Source organism: Trifolium pratense, linkage group LG3 (genome assembly GCF_020283565.1).
Source record: "Trifolium pratense cultivar HEN17-A07 linkage group LG3, ARS_RC_1.1, whole genome shotgun sequence".
Classification (NCBI taxonomy): Eukaryota; Viridiplantae; Streptophyta; class Magnoliopsida; order Fabales; family Fabaceae; genus Trifolium; species Trifolium pratense.
The window spans coordinates 42,792,157-42,812,043 of NC_060061.1; the positions used below are offsets into that span (position 1 = coordinate 42,792,157).

Sequence of the window (19,887 nt, forward strand, 5' to 3'; positions counted from 1 at the left end):
ACTATGGCATAATATAGTCACAATTGAAATGCTGTTGCGAAGACTTCTAAAATCTTTATATTGTGTCTACAGACTACAATTTAGAACTATGCTAGAAACATAGAGATGATTTTTCATCTACTTTTCCATTTTTTACTATTGCTAACTAGCTTATGTTCCTTCAGATATGTGGAGAAACGATGGGCTTTACAAGGTGAACTACAAGCTACAAAGTCAGCTGAAATAAAGTTGAACTTGAACTTCAAAATTTCACCACCTACTGGGGCCAAGAATGGTATTCAAAAAACTAGGAGATTGTCTCTTGAGGAAAGCATTCTTGTGAATCACATGGCACAAATTCGGCCTCCAATACCAAAATTTAATGAGGTATTCATGTTATATTTGATGTTTAATCCTCCATAAAGATTTTCCTTTCATATTTTAATTCGTCCGAGTGTTCTGAAATAGCAGATATCACGTTATTGAACAACGGAATTATAACAAACTGCTATTGTTCTGTGACACGTGAGTTAGTACAAATTGTTGTCAAATAGCTGCTATAGCAGTGCTATCTATAACACTGTAGCAGAGTAGAATTTGAACAAACGAATATTTTTCGCGATCAGTGCTTTACAACACTAGTCGGATGCATGTTCGATGTATCATTTGATAAACCAGTCACATCCACAATTGTTTGCTCTGTAAAAAATTTTGTTATCTTCAAATATTTACACCACAAAAACCAAAATACTAATCGAGGTTTATCTGTTGAATTCAGGGTCCCTTAGATTTAAAAATGAAGAATTCACCACCAATAAAGAGGCCATCAGCATCACTTTGATTTTGATAAACCCATTGGAAATAACAACGGTACCGTCGATCTTTTTAACTTGCTTTCCTTCGACGACGATAAAAAGAATATATCAACTACACCTTCTAGCTGGACAACATTTGATTGTAAGATTACATTACTTGTAGCATCACATCTTCAGAATCTTTGTTCTATTTTCTTTGATTCGCATGGTTCTTGTTATGCGCTTGGAAATTATTAAATCAGCATTTATGTTTACAGGAGAAGGTGTGCAAATTGTTTATAGATTTGTTGAGCTAGCTTTTTGGATAGATGTCACAAGATTATGGTTAAATCCGTTCGTGCAATGTTGCATGAACATCAAGCTGTGTTGGTCTGGTGAGTATTTCTCATTGCAATTTAGTAATGCTAATTTGTTGTTTATATCCTTATCTCCATATTTTATTGACCCTTGTCTTCTTCACTCTCTCCTATAATCAAAAGATTTGTTGCATGGCTATCAGTATCTTACGATACATACGAGTCTTATCGTATCGCGATTCAATACTAAATTGAACCTAATCAACACAAATCTCTTGTGTGTATATAATTGGACATGAATCTTATCTTAAATTCTATTTCTTAATTACTTTCTTTGTGAAATGTACAATTGAGCAAATTATTAGATACATGAGCAACTCTTGCTTTCTCTCTTATAGGACATTACGTAATATCAATTTGATTAGCTCTTTCTTTACTCATGGAAAATATCGGTGTTGCCAAATAACTGCTATAGCTGCACTATAAGCCTATAACACTAGCATAGCGAAATTTTAATGAACCGCTATTTTGCAATTGACAGTGCTAGAAGATATGATAATTGTTACAAATGTTGTTGGGCTAAATTGCAGTTCCGGTTGTGACTTGTGGTTACACTGTGACCCTTAATACTATGGCATAATATAGTTGCAATTGAAATGCGGTTGCGACGACTTTATATTGTGTCTACAGACTATAATTTAGAACTATGCTAGCAACATCGATGTTCTTATATTGATGTAATGTGTTGCATGTGTCCCTCGGTGTCCCTAAATTGATCATATGTCCCTCGGTGTCCCTAAATTGAGCTTATGTCCCTCGCTGTCCCTAAATTGAGCTTATTTATGTCCCTCGATGGCCCTAAATTGAACTTATGTCCCTCGGTGTCCCTAAATTGAGCATATGTCCCTCGGTGTCCCAAAATTGAGCTTATGTCCCTCGGTGTCCCAAAATTGAGCTTATGCCCCTCGGTTTCCCTAAATTGATCTTATGTCCCTTGGTGTCCTTAAATTGTGCTTATGTCCTCGGTGGGCCTAAATTGAGCTTATGTCCCTCGGTGTCCCTAAATTGAGCTTATGTCCCTCTGTGTCCCTATATTGAGCTTATGTCCCTCGGTGTGCCTAAATTCAGCTTATGTCCCTCGGTGTCCCTAAATTGAGCTTATGACCCTCGATGTCCCTAAATTGAGCATATGTCCTTCGATATCCCTAAAATGAGCTTATGTCCCTCGATGTCCCAAAATAGAGCTTATGTCCCTCGATGTCCCTACTCGGTGTCCCTAAATTGAGCTTATGTCCCTCGATGTCCCTAAATTGAGCTTGTGTCCCTCGGTGTCCCTAAATTGAGCTTGTGTCCCTCGGTGTCCTTAAATTGAGCTTGTGTCCCTCGGTGTCCTTAAATTGAGCTTGTGTCCCTCGATGTCCCTAAATTGAACTTATGTCCCTCGATGTCCCTAAATTGAGCTTATGTCCCTCGATGTCCCTAAATTGAGCTTATGTCCCTCGATGGCCCTAAATTGAGCGTATGTCCCTCGTCCCTAAATTGAGCCTATGTCCCTCGATGTCCCTAAATTGAGCTTATGTCCCTCGGAGTCCCTAAATTGAGCTTATGTCCATCGGAGTCCCTAAATTGAGCCTTTGTCCTTCGGTGTCCCTAAATTGAGCTTTTGTCCTTCGGTGTCCCTAAATTGAGCTTACGTTGTCCCTAAATTGAGCTTATGTCCCTCGGTGTCCCAAAATTGAGCTTATGTCCCTCGGTGTCCCTAAATTGAGCTTGTGTCCATCGATGTCCCTAAATTGAACATATGTCCCTCGATGTCTCTAAATTGAGCTTATATCCCTCGGTGTACCTAAATTGAGCTTTTGACCCTCGGTGTCCATAATTTGAGCTTATGTCCTTCGTTTTCCCTAAATTGTGCTTATGTCCTTAGGTGTCCCTAAATTGAGCTTACGATGTCCCTAAATTGAGCTTATGTCCCTCGGTGTCCCTAAATTGAGCTTATGACCCTCGATGTCCCTAAATTGAGCTTATGTCCCTCGATATCCCTAAATTGAGCGTATGTCCCTCGTTGTCCCTAAATTGAGCTTATGTCCCTCGAAGTCCCTAAATTGAGCTTATGTCCCTCAGAGTCCCTAAATTGAGCTTATGTCCATCGGAGTCCCTAAATGAAGCTTACGTAGTCCCTAAATCGAGCTTATGTCCCTCGGTGTCCCTAAATTGAGCTTATGTCCCTAAATTGAGCTTATGTCCCTCAATATCCCTAAATTGAACTTCTGTCCCTCGGTGTCCCTAAATTGAGCTTTTGTCCCTCGATGTCCCTAAATTAAACATATGTCCCTCGATGTCTCTAAATTGAGCTTATGTCCCTCGGTGTCCCTAAATTGAGCTTATGACCCTCGATGTCCCTAAATTGAGCTTATGTCCATCGGAGTCCTTAAATTGAGCTTATGTCCTTCGGTGTCCCTAAATGAAGCTTACGTAGTCCCTAAATCGAGCTTATGTCCCTCGGTGTCCCTAAATTGAGCTTATGTCCGTAAATTGAGCTTATGTCCCTCGGTATCCCTAAATTGAACTTCTGTCCCTCGGTGTCCCTAAATTGAGCTTTTGTCCCTCGATGTCTCTAAATTGAGCTTATGTCCCTCGGTGTCCTTAAATTGAGCTTGTGACCCTCGGTTTCCATAAATTGAGTTTATGTCCCTCGTTTTCCATAAATTGAGCTTGTGTCCTTCGGTGTCCTTAAATTGAGCTTGAGCTTACGATGTCCCTAAATTGAGCTTATGTCCCTCAGTGTCCCTAAATTGAGCTTATGACCCTCGATGTCCCTAAATTGAGCTTATGTCCATCGGTGTCCCTAAATTGAGCTTATGTCCCTCGATGTCCCTAAATTGAGCTTATGTCCCTCGTTGTCCCTAAATTGAGCTTATGACCCTCGATGTCCCTAAATTGAGCTTATGTCCATCGGTGTCCCTAAATTGAGCTTATGTCCCTCGATGTCCCTAAATTGAGCTTATGACCCTCGATGTCCCTAAATTGAGCTTATGTCCATCGGAGTCCTTAAATTGAGCTTATGTCCTTCGGTGTCCCTAAATGAAGCTTACGTAGTCCCTAAATCGAGCTTATGTCCCTCGGTGTCCCTAAATTGAGCTTATGTCCGTAAATTGAGCTTATGTCCCTCGGTATCCCTAAATTGAACTTCTGTCCCTCGGTGTCCCTAAATTGAGCTTTTGTCCCTCGATGTCTCTAAATTGAGCTTATGTCCCTCGGTGTCCTTAAATTGAGCTTGTGACCCTCGGTTTCCATAAATTGAGTTTATGTCCCTCGTTTTCCATAAATTGAGCTTGTGTCCTTCGGTGTCCTTAAATTGAGCTTGAGCTTACGATGTCCCTAAATTGAGCTTATGTCCCTCAGTGTCCCTAAATTGAGCTTATGACCCTCGATGTCCCTAAATTGAGCTTATGTCCATCGGTGTCCCTAAATTGAGCTTATGTCCCTCGATGTCCCTAAATTGAGCGTATGTCCCTCGTTGTCCCTAAATTGAGCTTATGACCCTCGATGTCCCTAAATTGAGCTTATGTCCATCGGTGTCCCTAAATTGAGCTTATGTCCCTCGATGTCCCTAAATTGAGCTTATGTCCCTCGATGTCCCTAAATTGAGCTTATGTCCCTCGATGTCCCTAAATTGAGCTTATGTCCCTCGATGTCCCTAAATTGAGCTTTTGTCCCTCGATGTCCCTAAACTGGGTTTATGTCCCTCGATGTCCCTAAATTGAGCGTATGTCCCTCGTTGTCCCTAAATTGAGCTTATGTCCCTCGATGTCCCTAAATTGAGCTTATGTCTCTCGGTGTCCCTAAATTGAGCTTATGTCCATCGGAGTCCCTAAATTGAGCTTATGTCCCTCGGTGTCCCTAAATTGAGCTTATGTCCCTCGATGTCCCTAAATTGAGCTTATGTTCCTAAATTGAGCTTATGACCATTGATGTCCCTAAGTTGAGCTTATGTCCCTTGATATCCGTTGATAACAGGTAAATCGCTTCTATAACGGGAAATTGGAAAAATGGTTGTGTATATATAACGAGAAATTGGGAAAATGGTTGAGTATATATCCCTTGATTTTTTCATACTTGAAACACAAGTTGAGGTGACCCTTGATAATGATTTTTTCATACCGGTAAATTGGGAAGATGGTTATGATGCCTTTGATGCAAAATTGAGTGCAAGTCACTCGATGTCCCTAAATTGAGCTTATGTCCCTCGGTGTCCCTAAATTGAGGTTATGTCCCTCGTTGTCCCTAAATTGAACTTATGTCCCTCGATGTCCCTAAATTGAGCGTATGTCCCTCGATGTCCCTAAATTGAGCTTATGTCCCTCGTTGTCCCTAAATTGAGCTTATGTCCCTCGATGTCCCTAAATTGAGCTTATGTCCCTCGGTGTCCCTAAATTGAGCTTATGTCCCTCGGTGTCCCTAAATTGAGCTTATGTCTCTCGGTGTCCCTAAATTGAGCTTCTCAATGTCCCTAAATTGAGCTTATGTCCCTCGGTGTCCCTAAATTGAGCTTGTTTCCCTCGGTGTCCCTACATTGAGCTTGTTTCCCTCTGTGTCTCTAAATTGAACGTATGTCCCTCGATGTCCCTAAATTGAGCTTATGTCCCTCGGTGTCCCTAAATTGAGCTTATGTCCCTCGGTGTCCATAAATTGAGCTTATGTCCCTCGTTTTCCCTAAATTGAGCTTATGTCCGTCGGTGTCCCTAAATTGAGCTTATGTCCCTCAGTGTCCCTAAATTGAGCTTATGTTCCTCGGTGTCCCTAAATTGAGGTTATGACTCTCGATGTCCTTAAATTGAGCTTATGTCCCTCGAGCCTTATGACCCTCGCTGTCCCAAAATTGAGCTTATGTCCCTTAGTGTCCCTAAATTGAGCTTATGTCCCTAAATTGAGCTTATGACCCTCGACGTCCCTAAGTTGAGCTTATGTCCCTCGATGTCCCTAAATTGATTCCAAACCCGCTGATAACAGGTAAATCGCTTCTATAACGGGAAATTGGGAAAATGGTTGAGTATATATAACGGGAACCAATCTTCATTTTTTCGCGCCCGTGTGCGTTTAAATTATCTTAAACGGATACCATCGTCCAAGTGTGAGTCTGTCCCTTTTTTTCAATCAAGCTTTTTCGCCCAAGTGCGACCAAACCATTTTCATAAATAAAATCAACCAACAAAAAAAATATTTACCCATAACTACACAGTTTTGATTTCTCCATCCCACCGGAAGATACACAGGAGTGAGAGAACACTCTTGTCAACCACACTAATAAAAAATCCATTTTTTGGTCTTTAAATTATTTTTATTTCTCTTTTATTCGTTGCAAATACTTTTGATAATAATAAATAATCATAAAACTAACACCTAGTTCAACGCTAAACTAATTAACGGTCCACGTTGGATAAGACGGATGCGAGAGGTGCTAATACAATCTACTCGCATAACTGACTCTCGAACTCGTAATTTGGTCTCGATGACCTTGTTCTCATTTTCGAAGGGGTTTATGACGTTCCCTTTATTAAAAATAAAACTTCGGTATCGACTTTACTGTTTAGCGAGCGCTTTTCACCTACAAATTTTTCCAGCCGCTTCAACGTGAAAATAACATATTGTTGCCCCACATGTTGTGATTATAGAGACATATATGACATCAGAAACCTATAAAACAACAATTTTAATATTTAGGAAGTACTGAATTCAAACAAAATAAACTTACAGAAATTAAAATTAAGAAACGCTATTGTAATTAGAGAGATTAAAATCATATTTGAACCGATTAATGTGAAAAAGGTAGAACATGATACTAGCTAGGTTAGGGGTGTGCAAAAAATTCAAAGTATCCTTAACCACACCATTAACCAAACCATATCCAAAATTAATAACCAAATCCATTTTAGAAAAAAAATCACACCAATCCAATACAAAAAAACCAATTATAAACCATATCCATCTTTTTATAATTGATTTAAAAGATGTTTTCTCTCCCGACCCCCCTCATTTCTTTTATACCCCCCAAAAATCCAATTTTACCCCTTGCGGTTTGAAACATTTTTGCCAAAAAACTTCGGTTTATATTCACCGAAGCCAAATATTAGACCATTTCGGTAACTGCGAACCGAACATTAGCGTTTTCGGTACACAGAAAACGAACGTCAGCTTGTTTGGTACCTGCGAACCGAAATGTCATAGATTTCGGTACGGTGGTCGCTGAAATTAGGCCATTTTCGGTAGCAGTTTACCGAAATAATTGTTTCGGTACCTGCGAACCGAAATGTCCCAGATTTCGGTAAGTGGTTACCGAAATTTATCAGCATGTCATATTATTTCGGTTCGTATAAACCGCAGTACCCCCAAGGACAAAAACGGAAATTCAGGGGGTAGAAAAGAATTGAGGGGGTTTGGGAGAGAAAACATCGATTTAAAATTGGTTTCTAAATTGAGGCCCAATAAGGAAAAAGCCCAATAATTTTTTGTTAAAAAAAAAACCAATTTTCCAAATTCAATTAATTATATAATTTAATAAATAAATAATTAATAAGGTGGTGGAGGGAGTTGGTCAACACGGCGGTCAACACCGACCACCGGCGGCCGACACGACGGAGCTCCGGTGGTACGGAGACGAGCAGTGATTCTCCGGCAACCGATGGTGGACTTCCGATGACCGGCACAGTTGCTGGCTGGCGGCGCTCGGGCGGCCGGCCATCGTCAACCACTCTTTAATATTTAATTATTTTTTTATTTAACAAAATTTATTTATTTTTAAAATAATTATAAAAAACAGATTTTTTGATGGTTTTATTCTTAAAAAAAATATATACTTTAATTATTTTGGGCTTAAAAAATCTGATTTTTTGAGCTTAGTTTGAAATATTTTTGGGCTTATAAAAAATACTTTTATGGGTTGATTATAAACCAATAATTCATAAAATTAAAGAAAAATTATGTTTTTTTTTATAAACAATAATTATTAAATATGTTCTTTTAATCAATTAAACAAAAAAAATTGGCTTAATTTTTTGTAAAAGAAAAGTTTAAATATATATGAATGAAAAGTTATAATAATGCATTTTTAAAAAAAATAATTTTTTTTTTTTTTTTAAAGATAAACAGGTTATAAATGAGTAACCTAATTTTTATTATAAACCGATTATAGATTGGTTCCAAACTGATTATAAACCATATCCAAATTAGTTTTGCAAAATAACCAATTTTTCATTAAAATGGTTTTGGATCTAAATCAAAACCATAAATATGGTTTTCAAACCCTACACACCCTAAGCTAGCTACTTCATTCATGCTTGTAGATGAAGTCTCTTCTCTTTTGCCTTTAACAAACAAACCAATAAAAAAAGCCTATATGTACTATATAGAGTGAATCAACAATATAATGAGGAGAAAAAGAAACGTGAAAGTCTTCATGGTGTGGTCCATAAAACGGGGTGCCAAATGTGAAATTATGCATGTAAAAAATGCACATAACTAACCCCGGGTAATCATTCAAATTTTAGGATCCAACGTTTACAAACTAAAAAAAAAGAAAAAGTAAAAGATGGACACTTTTGCTCTTCTTCTTTTTTTGAAATCCAATAACATTTTTTTTTATCGGCAAATATATTGTTAATAAAAATCAAGTCTGCGCATGATGTGCAGAAATCAAAAAAATATACAAAACACGGTGTTGTATATAAACAGAACACCAATGAAAATAACAAATCCAATAATAGTATGTATAAAAAAATTGTGTATGTGTCTTTAATCTTGTTGGAGAAATTATATATATTTTTTAAGAACGAATTTGATATTAAATTCGACAACAAATTATAGTTAGATGATTAATATAATGTAGTTTAAATATATTATTGTTAATGTAATTTGATGAATTGTTAAGGAATATGCTAAATTTTTATTTAACAAAGATTGATATTATTTTTTTATATATAAAAAAAAAAAACACAAAGATTGATATATTAAAAAACAAGGGTAGGTCATATGATAGTTTAAACCGCTCAATTAAAATTGATAGTTTAAAATCTCATAATTGATAAACTAGAGGTCCAAAAGTACTATTATAGCCTTGATGTTAATTAACATAACATTGCACAATTTTTTTGTGAACCATATATTTTATGTGCATAACACGGGGATTAGTCTCTCGAGCGAATATAAGACCGCAATAAACTGCATTTCAAATATTAAATTCGAACTTAAAATCCTCTGAACACAATGGAACTTTTACCATCTCATTCAAGCGCTCTTACAACTCCACCAAATCAAATTGAACTATGCATAATCTTGTGAAATATGCAACCCCACCTCTCGTCAAATGACGCCGTGAGTCACTCTTTTCTAATTTGCCTTTAGTAACTTTTGAGGTCCTACAACTAGATAGAAAAGAATGCCAAATTGCCAATGCTATAACATTTCAAAATTCAACTAATACCTTCTAATTAAAGCCACCTCTCACACACCAACACTCATTATATTCTCCCTTCACTCACACTAATTAACAATATTGAAGCCATATTAACAACATGCATTTAATTAATGCAAGTCTATTTGTATATTTTTGAATGCTCATTCATTCACCAAAGAGCCACTACCTAGCTTCAACCCTCTTTCAGCTTTCAGGTTAGTTAATTACCTTTATTTTTTCTTATTTTTTCCAAGCCTACTGCACCATCTAATCTACTTCGGGAATCAGTTTTGATATTAAGTGATCCAGCCCGCTCCTGATTGCAGTTGCGAGATATCAAACCATGGTCATTCCTACCAAATCCAGCGTCAATCACCACTGGATCAATTAACGATTTATGTTTATTTATATATATAAATGTTAATTGTACAAGGAATTTAATTTAATTATCTTTTTTTACATTGGTATTACACATGCTTAACTAATGTTACTTTATTTTCTTTGTTATATATGAAAGAAAAATGCCACAGGAGGGGTCCCAAAACTCATTTTTCACATCTCCTTCAAAGAGAGGATTGAAGGGTCTAGTTTCTATGAACATCAAGGAAGTTTCATCGCCTGCCATAGAGGAGAGTTTCAACGATTATGATTTTGCTCATAGGAAAGCAGAAGAAGCAGGTGAGTGAATACATGTTCTTTTCTTCTTATATAATATTAAACCATTATCTAGAAAAATGTTTTGTAAAAACAAAATACAACAAACTTACATATATGTGCCACTTTTTAATATTTTTTTTTAATACCTTTTGCACATCTCGAAAACCTTGCACAGAGAAGGACGGAATAGGTTTCGTATTTTTATTCATAGAAGTGTATTCATATAACATTTTTTTATGGGCATGTGTTCATATAACATAGCTAATATTGCATGATCACGTGTAAAATGCAATAAATATGTAACATTATTCACTTTATTATTTGCACAAAATAGAGTTCATCCTAAATTGGGAATTACTACCATATAGCTTAGTATATATAGTTTCTTCTTCTGGAAAATTTCATTGGAAATTGAAAGTAGGAGCAGAATACAATGTTCAAATTTGTGAAGTACTGTAAATAACTTTTTCTGACAAAAGAAAATGGTAGTAGCCCACTAGCCCATGCTACATTTTTCTTTGGTGTTGATTAAAAAATTCTCTAGAAAAGGAAAAATAATAAAATATAATGTAGTGTATATTTCGATTGAGAATGAATTTAATAAAATCACGGTCTAATAAAGTGTAGTTTTGTCAAAATCATGTTGATTCAACACGATTATGACAATTTCATTGTTAATCTAAACATATACTAATTTACTGTCTAAAGCGTTTATTTGACAAAAAAAAAAGGTGCATTTAGCGACCATAAATTCTTGGTGTGATGTTTGTTTCTTATGGCCAGGGGAAAATAAAAGCAACATATTTCATATGATTCTTTTAATGTAATGTAATTTGTTCCTTAACTTTTTTTTTTCTTTTGGTCAACTAAATTATTACTTGAACCCCTTTAATTAACAAAAGCATAAAAGTAAAGTAAAATAAACAAAAAGGCAATTGTTTGGTTTTATTACACAAATTAAAAAAAAAAAAAAAAAAACAGAAAAATATTATTTAGTATAAAGCATTATGATGAAGAGCATTTAGCGGGAAAAATATGCATAGTACTAAATGGGAATGGCACCCCCACACCACTCAATAACGGTGTAGGACTAGGAGTGGGACTGTGCCCTTTTCTCCAAGGATCGATGGGTCCAAATCTCAACTAGTTTAGCTCTGAATCAAAATCTTTGACTTTAATCATCGATTAAGACTTTGTAACTAAGCAAGGAGCACTATAATTTTGCTTATATAATCAAATGACACACTTAGCTATAACAAATGATTGAAAGTCTACTTTAATTTCTAATATATTTTTTTAACTTTAAATATCTCAGAAATGTTTGTTTATTTAGATTTATTGTAGAATTGATATATTTAAACTATAATATAGTTAAATACATCAGTTTTATAATAATTTTTTTTTTAAAAAATATAATAAAAATCAAAGGGAGTAGTATATTCTATTCTATGATTGACTTTGAAATAAATAAGTCAAAGAGATAATATAGAATCTCTCTCCTCTTTTCACTAATCTCAAGAGAGGATAAAATTAGATGATATTGATAGATGCATTGAAATTATATTTTGTTAACTGAAAACCACAAACGTATAATTTCAAAAAAAAATTCTAAACCTTTTTTATATGCTAAAAGTAGATTAAAAATAAAATAAAATAAAACCTAGGAAACATAAACCTAACACAAAAAAATAAAGTTTAGAAAATGTTCGGTGTATTAAGTAGGTTTTGTAAGGATCAACTGTTAAGCGAGTATTATATACTTTTTTATTTCTTTTTTAAGTATCGTTTTAGAAGTTTTTTATTTTATTTAAGTGTCGTTTTGATGCTTTAAGGTGCAATATGTCAATTATACTTTTACTTTCTAAATATCTTTACTTCACATTTTCCATAAAATTTAATGGAGAGAGGAATAGTGTTATATGGTAAAATTTATTTGAAAATAGAAAGTAAATGGTAGATTAAATAAGGGTAAAATTGGAAAAAAAATACAACAATTCATTATCTTAATTGAAAAACTTTATGCTAACGCGACACTTAAAAGATGGAGTAACTAAATTTAAAGAACTTAATTTTGTATATTCCTTCTTCCTTAACTTAATAATCACCTCTGAAAAATTACATAAAAAAACACAAAATATTATTGATTTTTTGTAGTCACAGACAAAAAAAAAAAAAAAACACACCTAAAGTGACTAAAATTCCTTTAAAATGAAATAAAATTCCAATTGTATCTGAATCTTTCATTACGCGTGCTTGATCTTATGCGTTTCCCTCATCTATCTCCTTCATGTGTTCGTATGTAATTTTGATTACTATTAGATTATGAGTTGGATTTCGAGTAGGAAAGATGAAATTATGAGTTAAAAAGTTATAATTTTGAGTTCCGTTCTTGCATTTTGGTTTCCTATATAAGTTGCAAGAATAAGTGTAAATTCGGGTCATCTAAATTTATGGGAGATATGATATTGTACGACTTTTTTTTTTTAATATAAAAAAAGTCCGTGTAATGTCATCGTGTACAAATTGTTTAGAAGAATCTGAGTTTGGTGAATAAGATTCTTTGTATTTTAAATATATTGACCTTACAAGTTCCAATAAAACTTTATTTAGTTTTCTTAATCAGTGTCATGGACACTAATTAACATTTTCTTTAAGAAAATACAAAAAAAATTATCTTTACTCAGAAATTCATAAGAAGCGGTTTCTTTGAACATTTTAAAATGTAAAATCATTTATAATCACATCAACATCAATGTTGTTTAACATATTCTTCTCAGTTGACAGGATTATTATAGTGTAACTCGCCATGAATACTCTGTGTTTTTTGGTTGAATGGTGTAAACAGCTTCAAGAAGATACGAAGCATCAGAATGGTTACGTCAAATGGACAACATTGCATCTTCATTCTTACCACCAAAACCCTCGCAACAACAATTCTGTATCGCACTTCGGAACGGTCTCATTCTCTGCAATGTCCTCAACAAAGTGAATCCTGGTGCTGTTGTCAAAGTTGTGGATAATCCTGCACTTGCTACTGCTTCTTCTACTGTAGAAGGAGCAGCACATTCTGCTATTCAGTATTTTGAGAATATGAGAAACTTTCTTTATGCTGTTAAGGATATGCAACTCTTGACTTTTGAAGCTTCTGATTTAGAGAAGGTCAATTTTTCCCTTTTCTTTCTTAATTAACTTTTATTTTAAATTTATATAATTACTCTTACTTTAATTGAAATGTTTTTACTTTGTTACTCTTATTACTTGAAATATGTAAAATGCAGAAAATGATATGTGAAATGAATCAATTTATATTTTATAAGTTTTCTAAGAAATAATATTTTATTAATCAAATAATTGAATTATAAGGAGTATAAGGTGTACTCAACCCTTACAATTCGGTGAACCTCCATTATATACTATGGAGGCAGGCTAATGGATCAATACACCAATCAGAGAACTTATAACAAGAATTGTTCCCTATACGACCTATAAACCAAAACCACGTAATAAAAATAATCTGATCCACTATGACAGACACATTAGCAACAACTCCTCTAAACATTGTGTTGTTTCGAGCACGCCATAAACTCCACGTGGTAGCTAACCAAATCAGATGGCGACCTTTAGCATTTTTATTATTCTTCACCAAAGCCCCAAAACTGTTGAAGTGGCTCCAAACCTCCTCAAAATGAATATAAGTCACTTTCATCCACTTAAAAATATTCGTCCACACACGTATTGAGAAAGAGCAATTAAAAAACAAATGATTAATGTCTTCCTTTTCCCTATAACAAAAAGCACAACACCATTCACGATGATTAACAATAATTCCTTTCCTCACCAAAGCCAGACGGGTCGGTAATCTTTCTAATAATAACCTCCAACCAAAAACATATACTTTTGATGGAACATCATTCACCCATAACTGATTCAAAGCATGCATACATTTGTTTGTGTGATTTTTGGCAATGGTTTTGAACTTTCTGTTAAAGGGGAATTGATGTTTCTTTAAACTTGGAAATGCAGGGTGGTTCATCAAATAAAGTTGTGGACTGCATTCTATGTTTGAAAGGATATTATGAATGGAAACTATCTGGTGGAGTTGGTGTGTGGAGGTATGGTGGAACAGTGAGGATTACTTCCTTACCTAAGAGTTCCCCTTCTTCCTCCATAGTTGGCAGTGAAAGTCTTGATGATTCACTTGACGAGTCTGAGTCATCGCAGTATGAACATCTGCTACAATTTCTTCACCTATCTGAAGATTTCTTGAATGAAGAAACCAAAACTACCAATGTTCTTGTTTTCCTTTTTGATCACTTTGGACTCAGACTTCTTCAGGCTTACCTTAGAGAGACAGATGGGATTGATGATCTGCCTCTTAATACAATGGTCGGTAAGATCTTTACTGGTTTGTTGCATTGCAATGTTGTAGCTTTTATTTTAGTTTGTTCAAAATTATTACCTGTCTTTTATGATTAATAGATAACTATGTAGAAAATGAGTACATAAGTCACAAAGCATTTAAAAGCTCTTTTGTTTATTAGAGGCTAAGATAAATGTTGAGTAAGACTCATATGCACTGATAAGTGTATAGACACTCTGAGCGTAGTGGAGAGGTACAGTTTAGAGGTAAAATGATAGGTTTTATCGTAGTATTGAAACACTGCATTGTACTCTGTGACCCTAAGGATTGCATAATCGAAAAGCTATAGTAGCCACTAGAGACGTAAGAACAATTGTCTGAACTTTGTGATCAACCGTTCGTGTTCATGTGTGCATGCGTTTATTTATCTGTTTTCTTCAAAACTAGATTTGTTGCTCTAACAATAGAAAATATCATGCTAATTGAAATTGAAATGCAGTTTAATATATAACAATGGCAAATATGAATATTGTTTTAAATGGAACATATAAATTCCTTTGCTTCTTGCGGTCTTATTTCTGATTTGGGTGACAATTTGTAGGTAATTGATACCTTACTCAGCAAGGTAGTCAAGGATTTCTCGTCTTTGCTTGTTGCACAAGGCACTGAGGTACTTCATAGATGAATTTTATGTATTTCTTTTCTACCTTCACACCTATACAATTGTCATTGATTTACCATTTTCCCTTTCCTTATTGCAAAAGGGATTATTGAAATATATATACTTCTCAACAATTTTCTGCAGCTTGGACTTTTCCTGAAGAAAATATTAAAAGGGGATATTGGGTGTCTCTCAAAGAGGGAGTTTGTAGAAGCTATATCACTATATCTTAATCAAAGAAGTAGTTTGGCATCAAATGATTTCTCCAACTTCTGCAGTTGTGGCGGCAAGCGTGATAGTGTTCGACAAAATGTCAATTACTCTGCAAAATATGGTGAAGTAATCAATACTCAACAGAAACAACTTGAGGTATAATTTGGATAACAGGACTTATGTCTCTTGTTGCTTTAACATATGAGTTTATATCTATGTAGCACCGACACTTCTGATTAAAGGCGTGTCCTGTGTCCAACACATGCAGTTACGTTCAATCACTTATATTCTTAAATTATTATTGGTGTCTACATAACACTGCCAGTGTCGTCTCAAGTATCCGTGTCTATGTCAGTGCTTCATTAGTAGGCTAGGTAATCTTCTAAAATTCTTCGTTTTGTGGGAACATAGTAAGGGTTTATGTTATTGCTACAGAGGATGAAATACTTCTTTGAAGATACAAAACTTGAAGTCAAACAAATTCAATCAGAGTGGGAACAAGAATTTAGTAGGCTAGGTAATCTTCTAAAATGCTTCGTTTTGTGATTCCCTGAAAAATATCTTCCTTGTATGCTGACTTGAGTTCTATGTATGTCCTACTCAGAGCATCATATTAAGAGCCTTGAAGTGGCCTCCACTTCTTACCACAAAGTTTTGGAAGAGAACCGTTTTCTTTACAACCAAGTACAAGATCTCAAAGGTGCATAAGAACCTATGACGCTTCCTAACAATGAATTTGATGAATTGAATAAAAATTATAGTATTTAGATTAGTGAATTTGATGTCTGTCTTATATAGGAGCAATTAAGGTCTACTGTAGAGTGAGACCCTTCTTACCTGGACAATCAAATGGACAGTCTACGGTAGACTATATTGGAGAAAATGGAGACATGATGATTGTGAATCCCCTCAAGCAAGGAAAAGATGCAAGAAGGGTATTTTCATTCAATAAGGTGTTTGGAACAAGTGTAACACAAGGTATTCATTCAATATGTGTACTTTGTTGCTTGTTCTCATGTATAACTTGACTACTGAAACATTAGCATTTATTTTATTTCATTTTTAAGATAAGAAGATTAGAATACATATCAAGTATGGCTGTGTTAAGTAAAATTGAAGTATAATATATTTGTACATGCTGAGTTCTTACATGGCAATAATGGTCTTGGTATCATATATCATGTTAATATATTTACGATTTTCTTACAAATTATTAATTGTTATGCTCTTTTAGATCCTATATGTTATTGTTTGAAGCTTTTCATGATGTTTTCTTTGTCATCTGCAGAACAAATTTATGCTGACACTCAACCGTTGATCAGGTCTGTTTTAGATGGTTATAATGTATGTGTCTTTGCATATGGACAGACCGGTTCAGGAAAGACCTACACAATGGTATCATATACACATCATTGTATTTCTAGTATCTTTTACATAACATATGTGGATGCAATCAATTATTTATTTTAATTGCTTGTGTAGAGCGGCCCTGATCTATCAGCTGAAGAGACATGGGGTGTAAACTATAGGGCTTTACGTGATTTGTTTTATATATCAAAGGAAAGAGCAGATTCCGTAAAATATGAAGTTTTTGTCCAGATGATTGAAATTTACAACGAACAAGTGAGAGATTTATTAATCAGTGATGGCTCTAACAGAAGATATCCTTTAAGCAAGCAGTGTTTCTATGATAATTCTTTTTTAATTTAGTAAGGTAGCTTAAATTCTTAACTTTTTATTGTGTATATATTAGCTATAACATTTATTTAATAGTTTTCGCAGTTCCTTAACAACATATATACATTAGATATACGAAACACCTCCCAACTGAATGGCCTCAATGTGCCTGATGCATATTTAGTTCCGGTTACTTGTACTCGAGATGTTCTACATTTAATGAGAATTGGTCAGAAAAACCGCGCTGTAGGTGCTACAGCTCTAAATGAGAGAAGCAGTCGTTCTCACAGGTAAAATGCCATCTTCACTTACTTGGATCACCTGCATCCGGCTACACCATAAAGCCAACTTAAGAGGATCCATTTTGCATCTTCATGAATATAGATGGATAAATATTAACAGTTAGATATATATTTAATAAAATTATTGGTCCCATCCTATTGCAGTGTATTGACTGTTCATGTTCGAGGCAGGGAGTTAGTTTCTAACTCCATTCTTAGGGGTTGTCTCCATCTTGTGGATTTGGCTGGTAGTGAGAGAGTTGACAAATCTGAGGCTGTTGGTGAGAGACTAAAGGAGGCCCAACATATAAATAGATCACTTTCAGCACTTGGAGATGTTATTTCTGCTTTGGCACAGAAAAGTTCACATATCCCTTACAGAAATAGCAAGCTCACACAAGTCTTACAAGATTCTTTAGGTAACATGAATGCAATTTTTCTTGAAACATGATAACCATGCATTTGATTGTTATTGGCAAAGTTGTATGCTTGATTGAAATTTTGTACTCATGAATTAGCCCTCATTACTTTTGTTGTTTTATCAATAGGAGGGCATGCAAAAACTTTGATGTTTGTTCATATAAACCCCGAACTTAATGCTATTGGGGAGACAATTAGCACACTCAAGTTTGCTGAGAGGGTTGCTTCCATTGAACTCGGGGCTGCTCAATCTAATAAAGAAACCGGTGAAATTCGAGAACTGAAGGAAGAGGTTTGGACTTCATCCATTTTTTTGTGTTACTTTGAATCTAATATACACAAAAAATAAAGACAATTAGTTCTTTTTTCAGATATCAAGTCTCAAACTTACATTGGAGAGAAAAGAAACAGAGCTGGAGCAGTTGAAAGCTGGGAATGCTCGAAACACTACAGAATCTCCGAAACCAAGAGCTATTTCACCTTACCATTTGCCCAAATATGGCACCAGTGGACACATGAAGCCTGAAACTAGTCAACGACTTATGGATGATAGAAACTTTGAGGTTATTGAATAATTATATACTAAACTATAGGAATCTGCGTAAAAAGTTCGTTTTGAAATTATCCAATATCTAACAGTAATTTGTACATTATCTCAATAAATTCATCTGAAATTATATTTTCAGGCTAGAAGTTGTTCTTCGGGTAAGCAAAGAAGGTCAAGGTTTCCCTCAGCATTAATGGACAAGGAGTCCATACCGAAAATGTCCCTTCTCACTGAAGAAAAGCTAGTGAGCTCACGGAAAGGAAGAACACCATCACCTCCAGTTAGAAGATCAACATCTACTGATAGAGGGTCAGTTATTAAAAGCAAGTTAAAAAATGATACAGCAGAGAATCAACCGGTATTAAAGCATCCATTTCCCGCTCGAGTACCTGTTAACAAATTCCTTGCCACAATGCCAATGGCTGCATCTCTTGAGAATAATGCAAGGTTGCATGTGAATTCACCAGAGCCTGTAAAGCATGAAGAGGAACAATTCAAGCAAGCACTTAGTGCTGTAAGACAAGGCGGTGTTAGAAAAACTAAGGTTGAAAATAAGGCTAAGGCAAAGCATCATCAACTTTCTCCCTTTAAGCTTCAAAACCCTGATTTGATCCCAACGTTTATTTCTGGCATGGAGTTTGATGGTGAAAAGACACCTCCAAAGAGTGATCACTCTGATCCCGAAAATGATCTTAGATTTGTTGAGTCTGTTGTTCATGGTGCTTTAAATCTCACTAAGATACGTCAGAACTTTCCAAAGAATTTTCAGAACCTTGAATCAAGGTACGACTAACAGTAGCATGAAGAAACTTTGCTTATTCAGTTACTACACTTGTTTATTTTTTAAATTTAGTTACTAGAACTTTTTCTTTCTTGAAAAATGTCATGTCATTTGCATCATTGGTAATGGTAATAGGGATTTTTTGTCATGTGCAGAAAAATAGTGCAAGGAGGAGAGCCTTTATCAGCAAGCAAAGTTGAGAACAAACTTTTAAACGGTTCGGGCAGCAATCATAAAGAAGGAAATAATCCATCCATGCCTGAATTCAGAAGGAGCCGATCAACGCCACGCGGAAAGTTTTTTGGTTTATCATCATGAGGTTTTTGTGTTAAACAGATACAAATTTTTTTAAAAATATTATATTTATTTTTGTACAGGAACTACTACAGATGTTCCAGTTCCAGCTTACACAATTTTATACACTTTTGAAGTCTTGAGGTGAATCTGTGCTACCTATAACGTATCTCTTGTATTCTGAGCATGCTTTGTAATTTAAACTTTGTATATCCATATATATATATATTTCTAAGTCATTGAGTTTTCTAGGGTCTGTGCTTTAAAGAAGTTGTTAGCTAATATATTTATCTCTCTCTTTTTGCACACACATAAATATAGGTATAGATATATAGATATTATTGTACCAAAAAAAAAAGATATATAGATATTATAAAGTAAGTGACATATCTTATAGGGAACAAAAACTCTATTAACAAGTTTTTTGCAGTTGGTGATACCTAACCTGTCTAAT

The 19,887-nt window shown here is 34.9% G+C and overlaps 1 protein-coding gene across 2 annotated transcripts; it reads left to right on the forward strand.

The window, feature by feature from the left end:
• The first annotated feature begins 816 nt into the window (after positions 1-816).
• LOC123912872 (kinesin-like protein KIN-14F) lies at positions 817-19,715 on the forward strand. 2 transcript variants are annotated; one of them, XM_045963452.1, is made up of 18 exons: positions 817-936; positions 1,052-1,168; positions 10,060-10,220; positions 13,045-13,358; positions 14,223-14,585; positions 15,161-15,229; positions 15,365-15,589; positions 15,869-15,950; positions 16,038-16,133; positions 16,232-16,411; positions 16,722-16,828; positions 16,916-17,094; positions 17,236-17,400; positions 17,557-17,810; positions 17,940-18,103; positions 18,183-18,374; positions 18,498-19,141; positions 19,295-19,676. In XM_045963452.1, the coding sequence occupies exons 3-18, from the start codon at positions 10,064-10,066 to the stop codon at positions 19,455-19,457; spliced, it is 3,354 nt and encodes a 1,117-aa protein (XP_045819408.1). In that variant the 5' UTR covers positions 817-936; positions 1,052-1,168; positions 10,060-10,063; the 3' UTR covers positions 19,458-19,676. The 2 variants fall into 2 exon arrangements, with proteins under 2 accessions (XP_045819408.1, XP_045819409.1); XM_045963453.1 differs by lacking the exons at positions 817-936; positions 1,052-1,168 and adding an exon at positions 9,535-9,757 and having other exon boundaries at positions 19,295-19,715.
• Positions 19,716-19,887: the final 172 nt, after the last annotated feature.

Coding starts and splice junctions, on each gene's coding strand:
- LOC123912872 (XM_045963452.1), top strand. CDS start 10,064: ATGCCACAGGAGGGGTCCCAAAACTCATTTTTCACATCTCCTTCAAAG. Junction 18,104..18,182: donor TTCGAGAACTGAAGGAAGAG/GTTTGGACTTCA, acceptor TTCTTTTTTCAG/ATATCAAGTCTCAAACTTAC. Junction 19,142..19,294: donor TTTCAGAACCTTGAATCAAG/GTACGACTAACA, acceptor TGTCATGTGCAG/AAAAATAGTGCAAGGAGGAG.